An 18177-nucleotide genomic window follows, 5' to 3' on the forward strand; every position below is an offset into this window, starting at 1 on the left:
ACACTTCTGCCCATAATGTAGGGCACAATAATGAGCTTTACTTTCCTCTTCTAATTGTATACAATCTCCTTCCAAGAATGATACTCATAACAGTTTAGAGAAAGCAACGTGGTATATTAGGAAGAATATGGGCTTTGATTCAGATCCAAGGCGTTATCAATACTAAAGTCAGGCAAATTGTTTTTTAAAATTATTTTAGTCACAGTTCAGGTATATAAAATGGATATAATACCATCACTTATGGTTGTTAAGAAAAAATTAAATGTGATAATATATGACAGCTCTCAGCCAAATAGAGTGGATTCTCAACAAATATTAGTTCCATGGCACCAGTACTGTCTCCACCCTCAATCCAGAGACTTACAATCTGGCTTTATTTCCAGAGATATTAAAAATGTGATTTTGATTAATTTGGATCATTTATATATACAAAAAATATTCAAAATTCCTCACTTTTTAGCCTTTTTCGTTGGCATGCAAAAATTATAAACGGGAACTGAAAGAAAAATTATTCAGAACCATTCTATATTGTACACGGCACATACAATGAAAATGGTTTGTACAAAAATATCATGATATTCTAAGACATCTTTAAATATTTATATTATAAAACACTTCTCATTTGTAGGTCAGATACGATGGACAAAACGACGCTAAACAGTGATCTAAGTACAGATTAACATGTATTACCATACTGCCCTGAAATATTCTGGCATATTGAAAGATTCAAATACTAATTACTCAACTTTAAATGCCAGCAGGCTTCCTATCACTTCTGTAAAGTGTGCAAGATCTTTATAAAGTGACATTTAACGTAAGCTGTGTTCCACTCTATATACAATAACACTTGATGAAAGGGGTAAGGCTAGCAATATCAAGGGCTTTAATAATAAGTCTAGTTATCTCTATGCTTAAAGGTAAACACTTTACACCAAGGGCTTATTTGGTCCTGGGAGATCAAGAGGAAACATTCTTTCCTCTGTAATGCTATATCAACTCAAAAGATGTAAATAATGTGTGTATTTAAAGGAGACTGCCTTCTGAGTATTCTAAGGTTAAGTCTTAAAATGCCATAAAACACACACACAAAATCTGATTGTACATTTTATAAATGCTAAGAAATTTTTCCAAAATAAGGGCATTACTGAATGATAGTTCTTAACACCTATTATGTTAAATGTGAAATTTGTTGATTATGAAAAATCTGATGCTCTCTAGAATTCAGTCCTTTTGAAGGATCAATACGCAACTCTCAAACATTTTTAGTAAAGAAAACTTAATTGTAAACACTGAGCTTTTCCAAGGTAGATGACTATTACAAAGTTCACTAGAAAATCAATATAGCATTTTAGTTGGAATTTGCTCATTAAACACCCACAGCTCTAATGCAAATTATGATGGAATGAATAAAGCAAATACGCATGCTTCTTTCTTTTTATTAAATGTAAAATCTACTGTTAATTGCATCTTGTATGTCATCCAAACTTTTCTCCTTAACTATTAAATAGAAGCTTTAACAAAAGTCATTAGAGATTCTCTCTCTTCGACTTGAATAAATTTCAATATTTGTTCAGTAAAGGTTCACAGCAGTTAAATTACATTAACAAATATTATTAGCTACTATGTAAGCCAACCAAGTAAAATACTTATATTGTAGGTAAAACAAATCATTGGCTGTTTACAATAATATTTGGATATCTCCATTTTTAAACATGGTTATCAAATATCCTATAATTCCTAGTCAAATGAGACAGATTCAGAGAGGATCACCCCCCTCCCCAAATACTCAAATTTGTTTAGTAAGCTAATTGTTTTCTAATATGGGCAAGAGTAAATATGAAGAAGCTGAACCATACTAAGTATGAGTTTATTGAGTCAAGACAGAGTACATATTTTCTTAGTAGAACCCAAGTCTATCAACAAACCCACATTCTACACTTCTCAAACTACTTTTAAAATACAGCAGAAGTGAGACAGTACATTGGAAAACATTCTAGTTTAAACATTGGATCATGATTCTCTAAATAACATAATTTGGAGGATAGATATTTCCCAGGAAAAATAATCCATTTGTTAACATCCTCGAGGTAGTTATGTAAACAGAAAAGGCTGAACTAAAGAGAGGGAGGAACAAATTATTAGGATTTGAATCTGAAACATATAATCACTGCTTACAATTCACATTCCAGAATTCTAAGCAACAAATATAATATAGATAATAGCTTTGTAAAAGACAAGACTTTACATTATATCAAAGAATTTCAGATTGTCTGAATATCTACTATTACTGCTTTACATGACGTTAAATGGATTCCTTGCAAATCTGATAATTAGTGCTTTATGAAACCACCACATATGTATTCCAAAACCATAAAAATTACACTGTCTTTTAATTTCCTAAACAATTGTAATTTCTCTCTCTTTGCATAAACTGGTTATGGACAATTTAAACATAGGCGGTAAACACCCCACACCAGTAGAAAATTAACCAATCTACTCCAAGCAGTTTGATGCTTCTATTTTTGGCATTACAATGCTGGATTCAACTTATTACTCCAGAACTTCCTTTACAGACCAGATTATTACGTTTTTCTAAAAGTGCATTTGAATATTCAACATTTTATATGATTGTTTTGTAAATAGCTTTTTCTGATTAAAAAGTAATACAGGCTCATTGTAAAATGTGGAGAAAGAAATATCTTACATATTTTAGTAACTTTCTGTGTATATTTCAAATAAACAGAATATGTTCCTATATTCTTCAGTATTCTTCAAAAGTATAAAATGGTGCATGAAATTTTATCATTTGTGCATGCCATATTTGATTGAATTAAGATGCTTCTAATATTAGATTTTACTGTTCCCAAATTATTCACTATATACACAACACTGTAATGAACATCTTTGTACACAGATCTTTATGTATATACACATAATTACTTAAGAAAATTCCTAGAAGTATGATTACTACATTAAAAGTCAGCTTTTTAAGATCTTAATATATGCTTTAAATTTTCCTCTGTAAAGTTTACACTTACAGAGTTTATACTTGGGGGGGGGAAATTTCCTCTATAAATTTATACTTACCAGCCATATAGAAATTGCTAAAAATTAATTAGAAAATTATACAAAATAGTAATTTTAAGTAGCAAAACTACAAAACAAAAACTTCACAAAACTCTCAATTATTATATACATATATTTAGTTCAGATAACTCAAAGACTATATAAGAATACTTTCTAAAACTATGCTATTTACTTTCAAACATTTAATATATCTGATATTAGAGCTAAAATTTTTAATGTGAGAGATAAGCTTATTCTTGAAGTATTAAAATCAGTATCAATTATTTTATGTACTTTTAAAATAAAATTTTAAGAAGTATGTGACTTATTTTCTGCATAGAATATCTACTTTAAATTTTAATAACTACCAATATGAAAATTCTGTGAAATATAACTATTACTTTTTCCAAGATCATTTCCTCTTTAGAATTAAGCATGTGGAAAAGTCTTAATCATTTTCTGAAAAGTTTTCTGTTATTTTTATATTTTTAAATACCCTAATCATATGATATGCTCTCAAATGCTTGATATTTAGCTAAATTCCACAGCATGCCATACCTAATAAAATATTCCCAATTGTTGGTTATTGTAATGCATAATGGTTTCCCTGGTTACTCAATGTTTATTTTGTATTTTTCCAGAAAAAAACAAACTTTTCTAGGGAGAGAGGTTACAAAATTGGCCACAGTCCACCCTCCAGCATTATTTGACCTCGGCACTTGTCGTAATTAATCCTGATTCATACCCATGGGATTCTGCAGTCAAAGATAATAATATAATTAATATTCCACCTATCAACATTTCTAACTGCTGTATTTCACAGAGATAGGGCTTTTTGTTTTTATCTGAAATGACTGGTCATATTCTTAGAATCCTTTTTCCTTCCAAAGTAAAATATATAGATACAGATATAGATATATAGACATTTATATAATGCTCCATTATAATTGGATACTGTTAAGGCATTTAAGTGTTAGATTAAAGCCTATTATATTAATGCCTATTATATACCCAGAAAAATGGGATTCCAATGTGCATTATTTCTTAAAAGAAATATTACGTTATTTTCTATTCTTCTGATATATAGAAGTAACTCACTCTTGTTCCTCTTATTAGATGGTCAACATCATCTGAGATATGGTATACGGTAACAATTTTTTTACAAGAGAACAAAGTAAACATTTTCTATTATACAAGAATTTTTATGTTTCCATGTTAATTAGTTGGGATGTCTTAACATATTTGCTATAATGGTAGATTACATATCTATACTTTAAACATTTACATGTTAACTTGAATAGAAAAACAAGTTATAAGTTTCAGGGATTCTATGTTCTGATGCTTTGGACAATCACATTAAACTCCTCTCCCCCCTACCAAAAACAAATTAATATTCTCTGTAATAATAAGAGCTTGACAATATTTTTTTAATTTACAAAATGTCAGTCTAAATTTGGGTGCATAGAAAAGAATCTATGTTTAAAGAGAAAAAGCAGATTAAATGTTCACAGAATCAGTACAGTAAGCTAAGCAAATTATGTAACCATTGAATTATATGTAAAATGTAACTAAGATAGAATAGATAGATAGATAGATAGATAGATAGATTTATAAACATAAGACTTAGAAACTACAGAGTTCTTTTGGCTAAAACCCAATATTGGCCTTATTTCAGTTTAATTGGAAGAGGATCTCAAATTCATCTTCTCCATGAGATATCAGGAACCTGGATTTCTCTTTGTACCAAAGGTTAATAAGAAATGTGTCTGCAAAAGTCAAACAGCATTAAATACCAAAAACTGATTATTATTCTACAGGAGTTGTTCTGTCATTCATAATCTCTCCATGCTCCAACCTTCCACAGCTAATCTTTAATGGATGACATGCAAGAAAGAAAAATAACTAACATATAAAGCAGAGACTCTAAAGTGAGTGTTTAAGAAATAGAAAAATAAGGCTTTTAAAGAAATATAAATATTTTAAATATCACAAAAATAACATTAAAAAAATATTGAAATACTCTTCTGTACAATTTAAATATTATCTGTATGCTATAAATGTAATAGAGTAATAAAAATTAGGAGACTACATTAGACAATGCCCACTGAGACTGTTTACGAAAAATGGAAGGTTTAATTGAACAAATTATTTTTAAAAGTTGTAGTCACATCACTGACCTAAGAGAAAATTAATGGATGCAAATCAGGCCGTACAATACTATCTTTCACTGTCAAACTCAATTTAAGTAAAACAAATTTTGAAGTGTTTGTGGTTGAATCATTTTATGTAGATGAGAAGAGATACTCACCTAGAGGACAATGTTTCTGTTGTCCTTCTCTAAAATATCCCCTCGTATTTGAAGGTCATATATGTCAATAATTTTCAAATATTATTATCCACATGTATAATCTAATGAGTTAAAACACAGTAAAAAGTCCTAAACAGCTACCACAAGATAAATTTTTCCCAATGTTAACATATAGATGATGATTTGGTCATTTCAGCTTTTCCTAAATAAATAAGACCTAATTAACATATATTTTTCCTTTATTTTCTTTTTTGTAGAGATTAAAAAAAATAATTTTCGTATTTTCAAACTTTCTAAATAAAGTTAAATCTGAAAATCAAGGAAAACTAAGAACTGTTGGGATAAAATGAAATAATAAAAACACTTTATAAACTATTTTTAAACAAGAAATACATATCAATTCTTTGTGAAATGAAACCATATATAAACAGCTATGGGATATTAATTTATATTAGGTACACTTTGAATATGCCCCCTATTAGATCAAGGAGTCTGGAGAAAACAAGATGGTGACATCATCATCTTATCATCAAAATGACCATTTATTGAGTGGTCTTCTATGGGTTAAGCACTTCATAAACATTCTCTCACTTAAATGTCACAGCAAGCTATAAAGTAGGTTTTAACCAAAGCTTCGTGAGGCTGTCAATTACACATGATAAGTAGTAAAAAGATTAGAACAAAGGTCTGAATCCAAAGTCTGAGCATTTGACCACTACCTACTACAGTGGTGTCTTATGAGTGAGAAGTGACTGCAGACAAAAAGAAATGTTTCAAATCCCAAATCTGTCTTATTTGCTGATGTATATTCAGTATCTAACACAGTGCCTAGTACATAATGGGCCCCCAATAAATATCTCTTTGATTTTTAAAGAAGTTAGCATAGTTCCTATAAAGTGCCTAATAAAAACAGTATCAATGGTGATGTCAAAAAAGGAGGTGAAGCTAAAAGGGTCAACTATTTGAGATTTTATCACAATACAGGACACAGCTGAGTTCCAAACTCTCAGAAGATCACCTTAAAATGACACATTTTACATTCACATTATGTAAAAACCAACAGGGAAGCAAAGGAAACAGACTTGAAGCTATTATAACAGTCTATATGAAGGTTTATCACAGGTATACATTACATTAAAGCCAAAATCCTTTGTATCTCATTTCTTTTATTTCAGATTCACATTTAAGTAAAATGTATTAGTGCTAATAAATATATATATCTCTCTCAACAGTAATTTTCCTCATCATCCAATCCTTTGTTTCCAAATTTTTTTCTTTCACTTTTCTGTTTATTTCCCTTTTAAAATTATTAACAAAGGTTTAAGAATTTCATAAAGATAAAAATAATCAAATATTAATATTAGCTACAACTTACTGAGTACCAGTTATATACTAGGTGCTTTTTTATACATTATCTCGAATCCTTACAATAATCTGGTAAATTAGTTAATATTCACCTCTTACATGGGAGGAAGTAAACGTGGAGATGCTAACCAGTAACTCGCCCAAAGGCAGAGTCAGCAGGAAGCATCACAGCTGCGATTCTGAACCCAGGTCAGTCTATTCCAAGGCTTCTGGCTGTTCCCTTCCTTCAACCTGCCTCACAAAGAGCTGAGCACCTTTTGTTTTACCTGAACCAGATTCTCATTCTTATAAATTACACAATCAACTGGGAAGACAAGATGGACTAATATAAGTTACATAATACACATAAAGACATAAAAATAACTAAGGGGAAAATCTGAAAGATAAGAAAAATAGCATGGGTAAAACGGCAAGACTTGATCACAGTCAGTATACACATTTCATAAAACTTTAGTTTACATGGTTTTTACGTGTCAAACGTATCACAGCAATTATTTTAAGATGAGACAGCAAGTAACGTTTTTAAAAATCACATTTTTAAAAATGCTACATTTAAAAAATGATTTTTTAAAAAGTAGCATTTACTTTTTCTAATACTAAATCTAATCCATGCTCATTGCAGAAAACCTGAAAAGGCAGAAAACTGTTAATTGAAACATTAATACATCCATTAATACTACCAAAATTTGCCTCTCTTTTTATACAATATACACGTATATATATTGTTTTTTTCACAAAATTATGTCATAAATACAGTTTTCCCCCTACTTCTTTCACTTAACATTGAGTCATGAAGATTTTCTCATATTATCAAATATTCTTCAGAAATCATTTTTAACTACTGCATAATGTCTCACAGCATAAATGTACCTTGCTATCATAACCAATACTGATATGAACATCCTTATATATAAATCTTTATATTTTACTTACTCAAAGGAAATGGCTCCTATTTCCTTAGTCTACCTCATATTTTAATTAACATTGTATTTGAAAAATCTACAGACATATATTTTTGTATCCCATTTGCAATTTCCAATGTTTAGTTCAGATGTTTTTGCATGTATTTCTTTAACAGTGGAATATTTTGACTTTTTAAACACTTATATTCTGCTTAAGTACATTATAATAACTAAATATGTGTGCATATTTACAATATATTTACCAAATACATTTTATTTTGAATATAAAAATGAGCAGTGATAGAAACAAACATTCATGCTTATGTGGATTATTTGTTCTTTCATATGACACTAAATAAAACATTTATCACACGTAATCATAGTTCTGTAATGTTCCTTTTTCTATTAAGGTATGAACATAGTGGTTTTGTTATTGTGTTTTGCTTTTTGACGGCACTTACTACTGATCAAGCAGAAGATAACCTCATTTAAGACTGCAGGTACAGGGGCTGGCCCGGTGACGCAAGTGGTTAAGTGCGTGCGGTGGCCTGGGGTTCCCCGGTTTGGATCCTAGGCGCGCACCAATGCACTGCTTGGCAAGCCATGCTGTGGCGTCGTCCCATATACAGTGGAGGAAGATGGGCACGGATGTTAGCCCAGGGCCAGTCTTCCTCAGCAAAAAAAGAGGAGGATTGGCAGATGTTAGCACAGGGCTGATCTCCTCACAAAAAACAAACAAAAAAAAAGACCGCAGTACAATGAGAAAATAAGAAAAGGTTTAAGAGTCTACCAAGGGTCACAGTTGACGAATTTCTTATAGGTTTCAAACCAATGGATTTCTTAAGCAATTTAGTTGTTTTCTTTTTATCTTGACATATTACAATAATAATAATTCTAATGTTAAAAGTAAAATATCTTAAATCTTTTTTTAATAAGATAGAACTGAAACATTAAAAAGTAAAGATTCATTTTGAAAATTCATACTTTAAAAAAACTTGAGGGGATTTTCATTCTGGGTCACCTTTGTACCTAAGTTGATTGGACATATCTCTTTTAACTAGACTGCTTTGTTTCAGAGAAACTACATAGCACTGTTATTTTCATCAATTTAGGAGGCTATTAAAACATACTAAACATCTTTCAAACATTTAGCATTTACTAAAACGATATTTTCTCATTAATGAGAAATATTTGATTCACAAGAATCATAAAGCAATCAAATCCTTTCCACTTGATGCATGCATGATTCATACTGTTTAGTCAAAGGGAACCCTTGAATATATACCAATAAATAAATATTTGAGATACATGATTAGCTATATTATACAAAAGTTTAAAGAGTAAATACGATTGCTCAATGAGTTTTCCCCTCCAAGAGATAAATGAGCTATGCAGATACATTAATTCATGATTTTCAGTAAGTCACAACGGCCTAAATCTTATTAAATTACTTCTGTAAGACACAGGCAAAGTTAAATTATGGTGCAAACACCTTAAAACAAATGTACTTCGTGTAATACCACCTTAGCAATGAGTATACATTTTTGACTATAAAAAGCCAAAAAACTTCCAAGTTGTTCTAAATTTATCTTTGAATTATTCATTTTTAACATACTATTAATTTTCCTGAAAATATATAACTCTCATATTTCCCCACTAAAAAAGAAAAAAAAAATTCAGGGCAGTTTAACATTAACAGAAAAGCAACCATCTGATATTTAGCTGGAGTATTTATTTATGGTCATTTTGGTTATACTGCCACAGTGATGTTTAGTTCTGCATTGCACAATAATATTTTGAAGACATGTTATATCTGTTAGTCATATCTCTGACATATGCAACCAAGTTAAGTAGCTTATAAAGTATGATTATAACTTCAAATTAATCACAAAATACAATTATTTCTTAAATTCATTCCAATCACTATAAAATGTTAAAATAAGTGATCTCTAAAATGCCTCTGAATGCTAATTTCTACTATTCTATGAAATTTCTCTTCCTTTAACACACTAGAACAGTGTGAGGAAGAGAGTCACAGGGACATATATACATACATGGAGATAACAGACTACTGAGAATCATCTGATCATATCTGTAACATATCACAGATATATTTAAAAAATATCTTCTTGCAAAGACCTGTGAGTAAAGATAGATTCCAAAACATATTTAAGGCAGTCATTTATAATCTGAAACTTTGGCAACCTTTCACTTTAGTCTTCTCAGAGAAAACATCATCTCCATCATCATCCACATCATCAGATGAAATTTATTAATTGCACAAAACAGATCTTTTAATCAAATGTAGGTTTCCATTGGCAATGAATATATGAGTATCTTCATACAAAGGAGAAGTATTTCCTCTCAACGAGCTAAAACAACGAGTGGTATTTGAACTGCTGGTTGAAAGGTAGAGGCGCTGGTAATCATTATTTCCCCTTGTTTGTTCAGGCCCTTCCAACAAAACAAACAACCTTTTTGTGATTGGATTGACATGGCGTTAACAATGCATGTAATGCCCAAATCAGTATGAATACAGGTAAAGCTCTCACTAATACCAGTACCAGGATGTTAAAGCCACCTATTTTCTAAGCAGCCAAAAAAAAACAAAAAAAAAGACAGAGCTTCCCCTCCTTTGGCAAATAAGCTAGTACCCTAGTATTCACCAAGCCACATCATACAATAACCTTGTGTGTGATTCCTAATGCCACATGTTAATACTCATCTACTACACCTGCTGTCTTTTCAGCAATTTGAGCTTCTGTTGCTTTCTCTTGAAGTTCCAGCTTAAGCTTTAGTTTTCTCTGTTCTTTATCTTCCTTAGTCAGCTTTTCTTGAAGCTAAAACACATTGAAAAAAACAGATTCTTATCTGACAAATTTCTTGCACAAATATAATTAATCCCAAAGTAAAATTTAGGTTTTTTTCTAAACCTTTATATAATATTACATTTAACTGCCTAAATACATAACTCTAGGGAAAAAAATATTTAAAGTTGGAAGATATTTTATAAATAATTACCTGCAATAATATAGAAATTATAAAAACTTTTAATATACACTTAATTTATGTGTGTATAGGCAAATGAAATTAAAGAGGGAATATTATTAATAAAAATAACTACTTCAAAAAGCAATCTGATCTATTCTTTTGTCTGAAAGTAAAAGACTTGGAAGGGACTACCGTAATAAAATAACGGGCAGCACAGCTTTACAGCTTCTCTTAGTAATTCTAACATTTTGAAACAAAATTAATTTAAGATACTAATCTTAATATCTGATACAAATCTCCCTTTGGGAATGCTATCCTATCATATTCCATTTAAATTGGCACTGGCACCTGATTCATAATTGCATGTAATAAATAACTGTTAAATGAAAGTACAGAAAATATCTCATACTTTCATATGGACCACTCCAAAAATGTTTTAATTTTACTTCAGCTTTTGTCATTTGTGCTGTTTTCCATCAGACATGATCAACCTTCCTAATATCATCCTTCATTTTGATTAGGTCAAACAATAAGAATATGAAAATCAGAAAAGTATGTAGAGGTTAAAAAAAGAAGAAGGCACAGAAAATAAACATTATTTAATGCTCAAAGAAATGTAACTAGAAAAAGAGTCATAAAAGATAAAACATGACATGACAAATTGGATTGGACAAAACACAGCAGTATAAGATAACACCAGGTAAATGACAATATTGCCAAGCCTTGTTATTTTAAAGTTTAATTACATATATTATTGAAGTAAAATACAGGGCACAGACACTAATAAAAAAGAAAAAGAGTTAAGAAAATAACACGAAACCAGTACATTATATTTCTCATTCTCCAAAATACTGAAGTAAAGCTTTCCTATAGTAAAACCTGAATGAATCTTTTTTTTAGGTACCTATGCAAGAAACCATAGATTGATGAAAAAGGAAGTGGTATCACAGGCCAGCAAGGCAGGAAACCAAAGAAATTGCTTTTCATAGCCAATCTCTCAACTCAATCATACCCTGACGGCATGGTATGGCAACAACATAAAGCTACTGTTAAAGGATTAAAGTACACAATAAAACCGAATTATGATGGATGACAAAGCAAACTTAGAAGGTCAACAGCTAAAAGGATACTGTACAATTACCAGACTTTCTATATGGTACCTTTTTATTCCTTGCTCTGAGAATGTCCAATTCTTTTAGAAGAAATGCTATTGTCTTCTCTTTATTTAAGTCTGAAGTAACTTGACAAGGAATCCTATGTTCATAATGCAAATCATTACTTCTATGTTCCATAATGCTGTAATAAAGAAAATTATTAAACAATATACACATATGATTTCTACTATACAGGATCTATAAATTTTACACTTCAAATGGGGGAAACAAATTTAATTTTAACAATAAATATGTAGAGTTACTTAAATTTTAAATTTCTCGTTATGCACTGTTAAGAAAATACTATGGAGGAAATAATAAACATATCAATTTTACAGAGGTGCTAATCTATCAACTGAGAGCTAAATCTGTGGAAAGCATTTAGTAATCTCTATAGAGACTCATGGTTCAGTATACTTGAATTCAGGTTTATGGGGCTGTGACTATTAATACAATTGGTACTTTTGGTCAGGATTCTAGATACATTTCTCACTTTTCTGAAAACAGGAACAATAACCTTTTGTTTTCAATTTGCTTGATAGATACCATATTTTCATTATTAAATTCAAAACATATTAAAAATGAAAACTTCTGTAACATTTAAGGGTAAGCAAAAAATGTTTTTGACATTTTGTACACTATTTGAAAACAGTATCTACTTGCTAGCAAGTAGTATAAAGGACGGGAAGGGAAAAGAGATGGCTTTAGCTCAATCTCTACTATTTGTTTTTCCCAGGTGATTATAAAATGTTTATCACCTCTTCATTCATCCCTATCCCCAACCCCTAAAAATGTACTCCAATCTTCACTTTAGTAAGAATATAACTGATTGCTAAGAGGTAGGAACATGTTAATATATCTATTGAATAATTTTTTGTGTGTGTGAGGAAGATCAGCACTGAGCTAACATCTGATGCCAATCCTCCTCTTTTTGCTGAGGAAGACTGGCCCTGAGCTAACATCCGTGCCGATCTTCTTCTACTTTATATGGGACGCCACCACAGCATGGCTCTACAAGCAGTGCATTGGTGCGTGCCAGGGATCGGAACCGGCGAACCCCAGGCCGCCACAGCGGAACGTGCACACTTAACCGCTGGTGCCACCGGGCCGGCCCCTGAATAATTTTTAAGTAAATAGAAATAGCTGTTCCTATGCAAAACTCTGTTAAAATAGTATTCTATAAAATATGATTTTGTCTGGACTGAAACTATATTAATCATTGAAATATTTTTAATTTTGCAGTATTTTCATAGTGCATGACTAATTGTCAAAGGACTTTAATCCCACAGGTAAAAGTCACAGGTGTCACAAATTCGAATCCCTTCATAGGATAGGTAAGATGGATGGAAAAAGCTGCAGAATGTAAGATAATAAGGCAGGCAAATGGGAGAGTACAAGGCCCTTCTAAAAGCATTTAAAATCAGCTAAATGAAAAATAGTGCCAACCAAAACCAAAACATATCTTGGGGCTTATTTTGTCCTGGAGCTGCCAGTTTTTGGCTCTGATGAATAATATCCCATTTACATCAACTTAAGTTATTTCCAGATCCCTAATGAAAGGTCACAGAAAATAGCACTCAACAAGAAGGAATAAAACCTCATGGCCTTCATTTAAACTCACCTTGTGCTTTTTCGCTCAGCAATCTAGATACATTGTATGGATGTAATGGAAACAGTAGAAAACTCTGGTAGACTGTCCAAATTCTAGTTAAGTTAATGATTATTATGTTAAATTTAGCCCACACCAAAAAGAAGGCAGGGAGGACGGGTAGAGGGAGGAAGGAAGGAAGAGTTCTCCCAGTTCTTGTTTTCTAAACCTAAGGCTGCCAGCACTCACATGGGTTTCTCACTAGTGCAGCGAGCTGTCTCATCACCTGGACAAGGACCAACGGCCTGAAAATGCCTTGATCTGGGCTCTGGCAGTTCTGTGTCCTCACATGCAGCTTCATTAACTAATTCATTAGACTTCTGATCCATGCTTCCTTCAGAATTCACAGTCAGGTGCTTATCTGGCTGTGTGCTTGTATGTCTCCCTGTAGCCTCTTGTTTAAGATAACTATGGGCTACATCTGTATTTAAAACAAAACAAAAACACGACATATGAAACACCACAGCTAAATCAATCAAATGAATGTTTCTGTGGAAATAAGTGTTACAGCTTTAAACATGCACTTACTAGCCTTCTCCTATTGTAATCCGATAAGCATGTACAGTGTGGCACTGTCATTACTATTTCCATTTCCACAGTCAGTGGGCATTTAGGACAGTGGTCGATAACCTTGGCTGCAGGTTGGCTGAGGAGTTCCTAAAAATCCTAAACCCCAGGCCACATTTATACAAATTAAATCAAACTCTCTGGGAGTGATCAGATGATTCCAGCTTACAATCAAGGCTGGGAACCACTTATTTAGAGGCATTATTTTCTACATTTCTGGATTCTGACTCCTAGAGACCCTGTGTAGAGTAGAGTGGAACCCTGCCTCGTCTTTTTGTGCCATCCTCTCACCTTCTAGTGCTTTCCCAGACAACGTTCCACCGTTATTCACAGGGTCTCCATGGCCAATTTTTCTGAAGTGGGTGGCCAGGTCCTTCCTCCTAGTCTGTCTTAGTCTGGAAGCTCCGCTGAAACCTGTCCCCCATGGTGACCCTGCTGGGATTTGAAATCCTGGTGGCAGAGCTTTCAGCATCACAGCCACACGCAGCCACCACAGTGTGACAGCCAACAGGCAGGTGGTGTGGGTCCCTGACAGGGAGACAAATCTGGGCCGGGGTGATGAGAGTCTTAACAGAATCCTAACCACTAGACCACCAGGATCTTTTCTAGATTTCGAAAAATAGGATGCAATAAGTTGATGACAGTGAAGTGATAATGTGCACGGAGCTCTGGTATCAAACTGCCTGAGTCAGAATTCCGGCTTCACCAAGTGCATAACTTCGGGCAAGTTACTTTACCCACCCATGCCTCAGGTTCTTGCTTGTAAAGTGGGAACATAAGTTGTTCACAGTTAATCCTCACAGTTGTTGTGAGGATTAACTGAATAAATGAATGCAAAATTCACCTGGCCTCGTGTCTGGCAAATCAATGTTTGCTATTACTTTTGTAATCATCATCATAATATTACAATGGATATAATATAAGGAGAATTATTTTTAACTTCCACTCTATCAGATATATATTATACATTATAAAGTCTATTTTGTAATGCCTGGCTATCTCATAAAAGTTATTTTAAGCTGTAACTAGTAAATAATAGTTATTTCAAAGGAATAGTGTATATCTGATGTTATACTGAAAGTTTTGGGAGACAATGACACACACAAGTGCACAAAATGAACTGTTTCACTGGTAAATCAGACCAACAGGCACAATACTGATTTTAACTCGTACTTTATTATTTCCAGCTGAAATAATTCTTGAACTTTAAAAAGCAGGCGAATCGCACCTGCTTGTTGACGATGTCTTCTCCAACCTGCCAAACCAAAAATCTTTTTAAGACAGAAGATAGTAATTTTAGAATAAAAACAAAATAGGGCATTTATAAATAAGGTACCTCTCACAAAGTACTCATTCTTTAAGGAGAAATTCTTTGCATGTATTTATGTTGAAATTAGGTATAGTCAGCTGTGAACTGCAAGTACTGGACACTATCTACCTTATTGGTGGCAGCAAGTTAGATCAGAAACCACCGGTTTTTGGTAAATTACTCTCGATTTCACTTCGTTTGAAGGAACAAATTGGGAGAACATGCTATTATAATTACATACTGTGAGATGTCTCTGAAATTTCAACATTACATTCTGTTTTGATTTCAATTTTAACAATTCTAGGTATCTGAAGATTATTTATTGGTTCTTGATATTTCAAAACACTTATTTGGTTTGCTTTAGACGTTCATGCTGCTACTTCTCTAAAATAGGCTGGTATTAGTAGAACGGAACCCCAAAATCTGACTGAGGGAATTTTATAAATGGACACTAAGAAATACCACTATATCATTAACAGACCATGCTTTCTAACACTAACATATAACTTTATAAGTAATTCAAATGAAAGAAAATTATAAATAGTTACTGAAAACAATATCAAAATAACAAAAATTGTCTCCAGGGACATATCAAAAAGCAACTATTAGGGCCTGTACTATTCTCCAGTTTATGAGGTACAAAGATTCTTCAAAAGGTAAAAGGATGAGCCGTGATCACTGCCAACTATAGAAAGCCCCCACTTCCCCATGACAACACCACACCAATTGATTCAGAATATCCTGTCGACTCTGACCTGTTTCTGAGACCAAACTTACCATTATCTGTGAGTTGTCCCATGTTTTTACCTCTGTATTTCTGGGTCTAGTTCAGCATCTTTCTCCTTTCCGTTTTTTATTCCTAACCTCCGAGTGTTTACTTTACCCCATCCCTGATACCTATCTTGCTATTTGCTTACTAGATTTGTAGCTCTCTTTCTTACTTCAGCTTATCTAACGTCAAATTTCCTGATCCCTGAACTCTTGGTAAAGCACCGCCTGTTCACCTGTGGCTGTGCTATCATCTCCAAACTCAGAGCCGATGTGGGAGCTTCCCAGTAAGAGGACTCCTCGCTGGATCTTAGTGACTATAGCCGCTCATAGTATTATTAAAATAAACTCACCAAGTTCTAACACACTTCTGGGTTTTAATTCTAAATGTTTAATATTTTTGAAGAACCTGTACTGTGTGATTTGTCTCAGATTATTCCCAGATGTTTCTAACCTGGCTCTGTAGTAAAAGCTTTTCAGACTCCTAACTGTAACTGTTCATCAGACATTTGGAGCCTGCTCTGCAAATCAGACTATCCACACTCTTCTACTGAGAATTTAATTTTACTTTAGAGAAAACAAGGCTGATTTATAAAATTTTCCTTCCCGTCTGCCTTCTTTTTTTTGACCAACTATTTCTGCAAATATTGCTTAAATCCCCTCGATGCTCTTCTACTCTGCCATAATGCATTATCTTATATCAGAATTCAATAATCTGTACAGAAAGTTTGACCTCCCATTAATTTTATTAATTTAATAATAATTCATGGAAAAGCTACAGTATGATATGTCCTGTGATAAGTACTGGGAAAACAAAGATGAGTAAGAAACAGGCTCTCCCCTCAAGGACTCTACAGTACAGTGAGGAAGGCAAACTGATCTCATAATTTGAATATGTCACCGCATAACGACGTTTTGGTCAATGACTAACTGCACATACGACAGTAGTCCCATAAGATTAGTACCATATGGCCTAGGTGTGTAGTACGCTACCTATCCTATCTCGGTTTGTGAAAGTATACTCTATGATGTTTGCATGACAAAATCGCCTAACAACACATTTCTCAGACTGTATCCCCATCACTAAGTGACGCTTGACTGTACAATGTAATAAGGAGTATGCTAGGGCTATAGAGACCAAATACAAAATATGCCAGACATACTGATGCTCAACCGGAAGACTCTGAGAAGCTTTTGCAAAGGCATCTGTTCCAAAAAAGGACAAGTAGTAATATGCAAAGTAATGAACTGCCAAAAGGTTTGAGTTGGGTGAAGTAAAGAAAAATTGACGGATGGTAAGAATAAGAAGAAAACAAGAATAGGAATGGGTTCAGAGGAGAAGGAACAGCTTTAGGAAAAAAACAAAGACATTTTTTGTAATGAAATGACAAGATATTACAGTCAGGGAGTGAAAATTTTTAAAATGAGTAACATGTAAAGACAAAGTCCAAGATGTGGTTCATCTGTGAATGGGTTGAAGAAACAGATTAATGGTGAAGGTACTCGGAGAGGAGGAAATCAAGGAATCAGGGACTGAAAGTGTCCCCTTTGAAGACACTAAAGTCATCCAGAAAAATATCGAGAAATGAGAGCCAAATGCAAAAGGCTTCTCTGACCACATAAACACTCGAAAGAAGACAGACAGATGAGACAGCTGACAAGAACTGATGGTAAGTAACAGCCATTTCTTTTTACCTTTTTATTACGAAACAATTCCAGTCTTATAAAAAAGTTGTAAAAATAATAAAAAGAATTCCTATATACCCTTCACCCAGATTCCCCAAATGTTAACCTTTTACCATGCTTGCTTTATTATTCAGTTTCTATCAATCATCTATTTATCCACGCATATGTAATTTTTTCTGAATCATTTGAGAATAAGTTGCAGGCATGATATACTTTGACTTTTCAAGTCAAATTGTAAGATACTTCTCTATCATATTGCATTGTGCCAAATTTTCTTTACCTTATTCAAAGCCCAACTTAAATTCAATTTCTGAGTTAGTACCTTCTCTAACCCAGATGACAGCACTTAGTGACTCTAATTCAGTCTTCAATGATTTTTTCTAAACTCTCTAGTCCAAGAGAAAGATCTTTAT

General features: G+C 32.8%; 1 protein-coding gene across 14 annotated transcripts in view; it reads right to left on the reverse strand.

The window, feature by feature from the left end:
• MIPOL1 (mirror-image polydactyly 1) overlaps positions 1-18177 on the reverse strand; it is a 313803-nt gene that overhangs the window by 227339 nt on the left and 68287 nt on the right. For 11 of the 14 annotated variants that reach the window (XM_087422434.1, XM_087422426.1, XM_087422419.1 and 8 more), the window contains 3 exons: positions 13624-13855; positions 11793-11928; positions 10376-10481 (listed from right to left, as the gene is read on the reverse strand). In XM_087422434.1, the coding sequence (XP_087278560.1) occupies positions 10376-10481; positions 11793-11928; positions 13624-13855 (474 nt within the window). Of the gene's footprint in view, positions 1-10375; positions 10482-11792; positions 11929-13623; positions 13856-15174; positions 15257-18177 lie in introns of all 14 variants that reach the window. The other 3 variants (XM_087422459.1, XM_087422451.1, XM_087422486.1) reach the window with 2 other exon arrangements.

Source organism: Ceratotherium simum, chromosome 3, assembly GCF_057802395.1.
Source record: "Ceratotherium simum simum isolate JZ-2026a chromosome 3, ASM5780239v1, whole genome shotgun sequence".
In the NCBI taxonomy this organism is placed as follows: Eukaryota; Metazoa; Chordata; class Mammalia; order Perissodactyla; family Rhinocerotidae; genus Ceratotherium; species Ceratotherium simum.